This window comes from Myotis lucifugus, unplaced genomic scaffold (assembly GCF_000147115.1).
Source record: "Myotis lucifugus unplaced genomic scaffold, Myoluc2.0 scaffold_285, whole genome shotgun sequence".
In the NCBI taxonomy this organism is placed as follows: domain Eukaryota; kingdom Metazoa; phylum Chordata; class Mammalia; order Chiroptera; family Vespertilionidae; genus Myotis; species Myotis lucifugus.
The window spans coordinates 639,378-647,600 of NW_005871333.1; the positions used below are offsets into that span (position 1 = coordinate 639,378).

The following is an 8,223-nucleotide window of genomic DNA, read 5'->3' on the forward strand; positions in this document are numbered from 1 at the left end:
CTGGACAAAAAATCATACACCTATGGGATGAGGACAAGTGGGTTGGGGTAAGGGCAGAGGGTTGGGGTGGGAACTGGGTGGAGGGGAGCTATGAGGGGAAAAAAGAGGAACAACTGTAATAATCTGAACAATAAAGATTTATTTTTAAAAAATTAAAAAAAATAAAAGGTAACAAAAAAAAACACAGACTCCAACTGTACAAAAGTGAAGAGGAAGAGGCTGATGAAACAGATGTGGCAGTTAAGGACATAAAATTAAAACAAGACTGCCTGACCCAGCGTGGCTGTGGTTGAAAGTCGACCTATGAACCAGGAGCTCACGGTTTGATTCTTGGTCAAGGCACATGCCCGGGTTGTAGGCTCCATCCCCAGTGCGGGGCATGCAGGAGGCAGCCAATCAATGATTCTCTCTCACCATTGATGTTTCTTGCTCTTTCTTCTTCTCCCTTCCTCTCTGAAATAAATCTATAATAATAAAAGGGTAACATGCTAATTAGACCAGACATCATTCCGGGCGAAGGCCGGGCTGGAGGGAAGCCCAGGTCCTGGGTGCCTGCTGGTGGCCTGAGCGAAGCCAGGGTCCCGGGTGCCAGAGGGAAGCTGGTGCCGGCAGCTGGGGGAAGGAAGGCCTACTCTTGCATGAATTTCGTGCATTGGGCCTCTAGTAAAAATATATATAAAAATAAATAAACACTCTTTAAAAAATAAAAATGAGGACTTTTTTGAGTTTCAAAAAAGTAACTGCAGCTTGGTTTGAAATCTGTCCTGTTTCTATCATTAATAAAGTTATAGCTTCTTGAAAAAACAGAGGGCAACGTGCTGGGACCAGCAGTTCAGAGTCAGGATTATAGAATACTTTGGGGAGAGGCAAACCAGCCAAGGAGCTGGGGCCAGGGGAACAGCCAGGGAGAGTGGCCTTATCCTGCTGGGGCAGACAACTTACCTAGAGAAGCAATCCCGGTCTGAGGCAGAGCTGCCTGGAGAAGCTGTGTCTGGAGCTAGGCAGACTGAAGGTCTGGCTCTATATAAGCAGCTATTGCTGAGATCAGGAATTGGAAGGCGAAGGGAAACTCAGCAGCTGTTTGTTCTGGCCCCTTCAGGGAACCAATCACTGTGATCCAAATGGCCCTATTTCCCTAGGACCCCCAACTCCAGCTCCAGAACGAGAAGCAGGGAGCTCACAGGCAACAACATTCCTAGATGGATTAGGCTTTCACTCTAAGTCACACTTGGCACCGTGTCTTAAAGGGAACTGGAAAGGAGGGGCTGAAAGGTGGGAAAGTTACTTTTCTGACTCCAGCACAAGAGATGCTAATCCTCAAAGAATATACCATTGTCCTTAGAACAAGGACAGGATCATAGTATTTAAAAACTTAAAGGGATCTTAAGAGATCACTATGATAACACCCTCCTTTACAAAGACACCAGGCGGAGATAACTCAGTGATCTTTTCAAACTGCAGAGCTGATTGTGGCCACAGGCTAAATTAGAACCCTGGGCTAGTGTTTTCCCCACCCATCCACTCTCCATTAATACCATATGGTCTTTAGAGACCTTCCGACCTTTTCAACCTTTTTCATCTCATGGCACACACCACCTAATTACTAAAATTTCACCAGAGGCCCAAGCCTTACTAACTAGGACAGAGACAGAATGTTCATTGTAGTCAGTCATTTGTGGAACAAAGTTTAGATTTCAACTAGTCTAGACACAGATCGTGCCTGATCGGCATGGCTCAGTGGTTGAGCACTGACTTATGAACCCGGAGGTCACAGTTCGATTCCCGGTCAGGGCACACGCCCAGGCTGCGGGCTCGATCCCCAGTGGGGCACATGCAGGAGGCAGCCAATCAATGATTCTCTCTCATTATTGATGTTTCTATCTCTCTCTCCCTTCCCCTCTGAAATCAACAAAAATATATTTTGAAAAAACAGACAGATCATTATAAGCGATGTCTTCTGTTCTTGCCCAGTAGGAGAGAGCCTGGCTTTCCCTGGCTCTCCCACGCTGTGTTCTTGGGCAGATGTTGCCTGCTGGAATGATATGGCCTCACACAAATGAAACCTGAACTCTGAAACTCCTGGGGCCAATGAAGAGAGGAAATCAAAGCTAGCAACTCTTGGATCACAAGTTACAAATGTCAGTACTGCGAACAATGTTCCCAGTAGGCCACGGTGGTTTAACCTAAAGATGCCCCGGGTCTTTGAAGATTGCAACATCACGAGTTTTCTCACTCCCAGCAAATCTTTTACTGCTGTGATAGAGGTGACTGGAACTGCTGGAAAGTAAGAGGTGGTGCTGTGTGCGAATAGAACGTGTAGTGGTAAAGCGTTCGTGATACGGATAGGCAGGTAGTTGGAGAAAGGAAGACTCTAGTATAAACTAGAACACAGGCATGCAGACCTGGAGACAGCGGGAGTAAACTCACAGGGCTTCCTGGTTAAGTGTGGGGAACCCTCCTAGACGGCTATCTAGACAAGACAGAAAAAAACTTGACCCAGTAAAAAAAGTCTTCATCAGACAGGATTCTAAGAACAGGACAGTGGCTAACAATTCTACACGGATCCAAACCCGATGGCCTTGTATCTCTGAAAGACTGTGAGCCAAAAGTAAGAACTGAGTTGCGTCATTACCATTGCAATACACAGGGCACAGATAGCTGGCGGTGGGACCCGTTTGAAAACACCTAAGACTGCCCTAGCCGGTTTGGGTCAGTGGATAGAGCATCAGCCTGCGGCCTGAAGGGTCCCAGGTTCCATTCCGGCCAAGGGCACATGCCTGGGTTGTGGGGGTCAATACCCAGTGTGGGGGTGTGCAGGAGGCAGCCGATCAATGATTCTCACCATTGATGTTTCTATCTCTCTCTCCTTCTCCCTTTCTCTCTGAAAAACAACAACAACAACGCCTAAGACAAGGAAGATAGTCTTTCCCACCACCCTACCCCTACCTACCCCTACCTACCCTCACTCAGTCACAAGCTACATCGGATTGCTGGGACTCCTGCAAAGGATACGGGGCCACAGCGGGACCAAGCGTCCCCAAAAGATTCCTTCAAAATCTTGTGCCTAGAATTCCGGATGGTCTGAAAGGCTTTAAGGGGCCCTCACTAACATGTTAATGTTTCATTTACTAACTTCACGCTCACTTTCATTTCTAAGGCCGTCATTCTCAGCCTCAGCATCGCCGCCCCGCACCTTTGGCCAGAGCCCCGGGCACCCGAGGACCGCGCTCGCCTTTCCTTACCTCGTGGCTCAGGCGGCGCTGGGAGGTCCCGTCGCTCTACCCGAGATCAGCATCGCCCCCTTTTCCTGGGGAGGGAAGGGGGATGAGGCTGCAGGGGAGCATCGCTCCCGCCCCGACCTCCGCGCCAGGGCACCCGTCCCCGCGTGCTCCGGGGACGGAGGTGAAGGGGACAGGACGCCCGGAGCGTCCGCGCTCGTCTCCTCCCGCCAGGGTCGGCCCTTCGCCCTCCATTCCTCCGCGCTCCTGTCCTCCTGAGTTCCCGCTCTCCACCTTCCCTCCACTGGCGAGGGGCAAGGGCTACAAACCGCTTGGTCGCCCGCACCTGCGAATTTTCTGGGACCCACGCCGGGCACGGCACGGGCACGGCCACGGGCCACCCCGCCCACTCGCCTCAAGTCCCGCCCTCCTCGTCCGACGGGGGTCCAAACCTTCCGGCTGCCCCGAATTGCCCACGCAAGGCTCAACGCTGGGCTTGGGCGCCCGCCAAGGACGGAACGCGGAACCGCCGGGGGGTGAGTCGCCCACAGCACGCCCCGCCCATGGCGACTGGGGGCCGGTGTGTATCCCAAAACCAGCGGAGACGCGACCTCGGCGTCCCGGCGCGAGGCGCTCGGGGCCGAGATGGGGAGCAGGAGGGGGGGCAGGGCAGTTCCCCTCCGGGGACCGGGGCGCACGCAGAAGGAAGTTGACCTCGGCGGGCAGCAGCCCCTAGTCCAGCCGGGCCAACCAGCCGGCACCCCCTAGTCCCCGCCCCCCGGGGGCGGGGCCGCGGCGCAAGTCTCGCGAGAGCTGAGAAGGACACCGAGGGCCGGAAAAATGTCCCCTCGCGGTCCTGGCAGCGCTCCGATCCCGCTGCCCTTGGCCGCGGCCCTGCTCCTCGCTCTGCGCGTGGGAAGGGCTCTGGCGCTCCCCGAGGTACAGCAGCGGGTCAGAGGCCGCCCGCAGCCGAGGCGCGGGGCCGGCGGGTGTCGCGCTCGCCGCCCTCGGCCCTCCCCAGCCGGCGCGCAGCCCCGGTTTTGCCCTTGAGGCCTTCCCAGCCCTAGATGACTAGTATGACCTCCCGCTCACGGTGACTCACTCTGCGCAGGTTTCCCAGCGCCCTGGCCCTGCCGACAGCCCCAGACCTTTCACCTTTGACCTCCTCGCGCCTGGATCTCTGAATAACTAATGAGCCCTTTGGCTCTTGTGCAGGCTCTCCACGCACGGCTGCCGCGTGTGCAGTGCGGGGGCAGGACTGTCCTGTCTCTAAGGCTTGATGAGTGTGTACCTGCAGTCCTGTCACACCCCGCCAAAGCCCGCTGTCCGGTTGAGAAGTCACTGTAATAAATACGTTCCCATAGTGATCTTCAAGGACCAGAGCTTTCCCTGGGTGTGGTCTGGGGCTGGAAGGCCCTGGTGCGCTGATGTGGCGCCTGGGAAGATAGGTGTCTGTCAACCCTGATGCAAAGGTAGAACGCTTCCCTCTGTTGGAGGGATTCTGGAGAGGTGTACTGGCATGTAACTTTTCATCCCTGTTTGTTCTTTCTTGGTGGTGGTGGTTGTTGTTGTTGTTTTTCTGGGTCCTAATAGTTTTCTCTCTTCCGCAGATATGCATCCAGTGCCCAGGGAGTGTGGGAAATCGGTCAGAAGTGGCCCGTTATTGTAAGCAGACGCCAGAGCTAATGTTGCACGCCCGCTGCTGCCTGAATCAGAATGGCACCATCCTGGGGTGAGGCAGAAGACTTCGCTGGATAGTGGGAAAGAGTTCCAAACCCAGATTCGTCAAGGCTTGCCCTGACTGGCGTTTGGGATAAATATTTGTGCTTATTTTGGAGGCATCTCAACCATAATTCTCAGACTTCTAAACCTGTTACAGCATTTTTGGCTGGGTAAACAACCCTGTGGTTCATCCTGGTTGGAACTGCATACCAGTTTGTTTGTTGTTTTAATGTTTTTATTTCTTTTAGAGAGAGAGGAAGGGAGAGGGGTAGAAACATCAATGAGAGAGAACCGGCTATCGCCTACCTCTTGCATGCTCCCTACTGGGGATGGGATTCCAACAGTGACCTGGTTCACCGGTCATGCTCAACCACTGAGCCATACCAACTGGGCTCCATTCTTTAATTCCAGCATCTTTTGTGAATTCTCCTTACTACTAAATACCACAGTAATATATTTTTTTTACTCCCACTAATCCTTAACGTCTGTACTAATCAATTTTATTTCTATACTGCCCTGTGATTTATTTCATACTAGAGGCCCGGTGCACTATTTGTGCACCCGTGGGGTTCCTCGGGGTTCCTTGGCCTGGACTGCACCCTCTTGCAATCTGGGACCCCTCAGGGGATGTCAGACTGCCAGTTTCCACCCGACCCCCACAGGCCAGGCCAAGGGACCCCACCTGTGCGCCATCTGTTGGGGGAGGGCTCTAGGGGGAGGGCTCTAGGGCGTGTCCTGCTGGTCTAGCCTAGTCAGGATCAGCTGGACTGTAGCAAGCTAACCTACCGGTCAGAGCATCTGCCCCCTGATGGTCGGTGCGCATCATAGCGACTGATCAGATAGTCCAACAATGGTTGGACACTCAGCATATTAGGCTTTTAATGTTTATATTGATCCTATTTTTGGTCTTGTTCTCGTACTACATTGTAAGCCATTTGAAAGCTAAAAAAAAAGAAAGAAAGAAAGCTAAGATACTGAGGGTTTTATTTTTACATTCCAAATTTGTGCAGTTAGTAGGTGCTCCATAAATACTTGTAGAATAGAGGAACAGACAGCAATAGATACTTAAGAAAATAAAGTGGCATGCTCCTTAATATCCAGCATTTTACATCCAATCTGTGGTAGAAAATGCACTTGGAAAAAACTTTCGATTATGTGATTTGGATTTTTTTTCCATTTGAAGGTCCTTTGTGGATCTGAGGTCATATCATAATATGAGATTCACTCATCTAGACAAGAAACCAATTTCTTCCAATATATGCATAGATACAAAGAATTTTCTGCCATGATGGAAATATTCTATATCTATACCATTCAATACAGTAGCTGTTACCCACATGTTAATGGTTAACTGAAATATGGCTAGTGCAAATGAGGGACTGACTTTTTTTTAATTTAAATTAATTTCAGTAGCTACACGTAGCTAGTTAGTGGTAACTAAATTGGACAGTGCACCATTAAAACATCTACAGCACCTAGTTTGTGGCCCTGAACACATCTGTGTTCAACTAATATTTAGCAGAAAAAGGGATGTGTTAGCCTCTAATGGATAAAGAGAGACATGTAGTTACACTGATTACCTTATTTCCTCAGGTTGGATCTCCAGAACTGTTCTCTGAAGCACCTTGGTCCAAACTTTCCTCAAGCACATACTGCTATCATCATGTAAGTGGTTAGTTATCCTCCTAACCAAAAAGTGACTATGACAAAGGGTTGATGGGAAAGTCGTTGAGGATGTACTCCTCAAAAAATGTTTGAATACTGATACCTAAACTTGGACAGCTCAGAATGAAAACTGGAATACCAGTCCAGGAACATGGGTTAATAGAGTGTTTTTCTAAAGCACAGTGCTAATAGTGTGTGCTTTTCAGAGACCTGCACGCAAACCCCCTCAAGGATGACTTGGCCAACACCTTCCACGGCTTTATCCAGCTCCAGACTCTGTGAGTAAGGGTATGGGGTTGGGGAGAGAACCAAAGAGGGGCAGTGCTGTGAGCTCAGCAACGTAGGTTGCATATTAAGACTGCTTATGCTTGTTCAGGATACTACCAGAAGATGTCAACTGTCCTGGAGGTATTAATGCCTGGAATACTGTCACATTTTACCCAAACAATCAAACCTGTGAAGGACAAAGGAACCTTTGCAATAGCACTGGGGACACAGGTATGCTGTTTCCTCTCCACCCTTTTGGGGAACTGCCTTTCCTCCTTTGGATTCTCCCCATGAGATCAGAAAGATAGTAAAATTGCTCATGCGCCTTTTTGTTCAGGTTTCTGAGGCTGTAACCCCTTGGAAAGAAAGGATCTTAAAATATATTTATATTATTATGTTCTGATTATCTATACTCTTTCTTCTCCTTTGACATGGAAATAATTGAAAGAATCTAATTTGAAGCAGATATTTGAGAAATATGAGATCCAGTGATGTTCTCTGTTTCTCTGACTCCTAGAAATATGTCCTGAGAATGGATCTTGTGTGCCTGATGGTCCAGGTCTTTTGCAATGTGTTTGTGCTGATGGCTTCCATGGCTACAAGTGTATGCGCCAGGTGAGGAATGAATTCTTCTTATTAGGGATGAGAGAAATGCATAGAGCAAAAACCTCTCAGAAAGAAGAGCCATAAGACCAGGAGTTGATGCAAATCACCTAGTGAAGGAAACTGAAAGAACTGCCCCGGATGAAGGGATAGTTATAATAGGATAAAACTGGGTGTTAGGATGTAGCCCTTGGAGTAACACTATATGAGGTGTATGAGTCTTTTTTTAAAATCTTTTATTCACAGGGCTCGTTCTCGCTGCTTACGTTCTTTGGGATTTTGGGATCCACCACATTGTTCATCTCCATCCTTCTTTGGGGAACCCAACGCCGAAAAGCCAAGGCTTCATGAACTACCTAGATCTTCCTACTGACCTAAGGTCATCCCGCTCCATCTTAGCCCAGCCAGGGAGATTTGCTTCCTAGACGGGCTGGCCAGAGCCTCCTCCAGGACAAGGCCAAGGTTGGAAGGAAGATGGAACATTGCACAGTGCTGGAAGGTCACACTCCAGTCGAGGAGCGGACTAGTCCCAGGTCCCATTTGTGCTGCTAACGATAATAAATTTTTTTTTAAAGGAAGGTGCCCCGTCTTTGTGTGTTTCTTGGTTGGGGTGGAAGTGGGTTTTCTTCTCCACGTTTCTCCAGGCTCAGCGCCAGGTAGTCCGACGCCTGTGACCTCGCCGCCGCCCTGGCCCCGCCCCTTACGTGCCGCCCCGCCCCTCACGCCGCCCGCTTCCCGCGCCGCCGCA

The 8,223-nt window shown here is 50.2% G+C and overlaps 2 protein-coding genes across 5 annotated transcripts in view; one reads left to right on the top strand and one right to left on the bottom strand.

Moving 5' to 3' along the window:
• SLC5A6 (solute carrier family 5 member 6) overlaps positions 1-3,608 on the bottom strand; it is a 14,775-nt gene extending 11,167 nt beyond the window's left edge. The window contains exons 1-2 of the mRNA XM_014465286.2: positions 3,548-3,608; positions 3,243-3,307 (exon numbers count right to left, since the gene is read on the bottom strand). The gene's annotated coding sequence lies outside the window, so the exon portion shown is untranslated. The remainder of the gene's footprint in view (positions 1-3,242; positions 3,308-3,547) is intronic.
• Positions 3,609-4,010: 402 nt separating this feature from the next.
• ATRAID (all-trans retinoic acid induced differentiation factor) lies at positions 4,011-8,053 on the top strand. 4 transcript variants are annotated; one of them, XM_006099814.3, is made up of 7 exons: positions 4,013-4,157; positions 4,829-4,950; positions 6,534-6,605; positions 6,812-6,883; positions 6,982-7,103; positions 7,390-7,487; positions 7,722-8,053. In XM_006099814.3, exons 1-7 carry the CDS (start codon positions 4,059-4,061, stop codon positions 7,824-7,826), a joined length of 690 nt encoding a protein of 229 aa, XP_006099876.1. In that variant the 5' UTR covers positions 4,013-4,058; the 3' UTR covers positions 7,827-8,053. The 4 variants fall into 4 exon arrangements, with proteins under 4 accessions (XP_023619247.1, XP_006099876.1, XP_023619248.1 ...); XM_023763480.1 differs by lacking the exon at positions 4,013-4,157 and adding an exon at positions 4,265-4,735; XM_006099815.3 differs by lacking the exon at positions 4,013-4,157 and adding an exon at positions 4,266-4,690.
• Positions 8,054-8,223: the final 170 nt, after the last annotated feature.

Excerpts from the sequence above, each read along its gene's own strand:
- ATRAID (XM_006099814.3), top strand. The coding sequence starts at position 4,059 with ATGTCCCCTCGCGGTCCTGGCAGCGCTCCGATCCCGCTGCCCTTGGCC. Across the intron at positions 4,951-6,533 it reads CAGAATGGCACCATCCTGGG|GTTGGATCTCCAGAACTGTT; the intron begins GTGAGGCAGAAG and ends TTATTTCCTCAG. Across the intron at positions 6,884-6,981 it reads TTTATCCAGCTCCAGACTCT|GATACTACCAGAAGATGTCA; the intron begins GTGAGTAAGGGT and ends ATGCTTGTTCAG.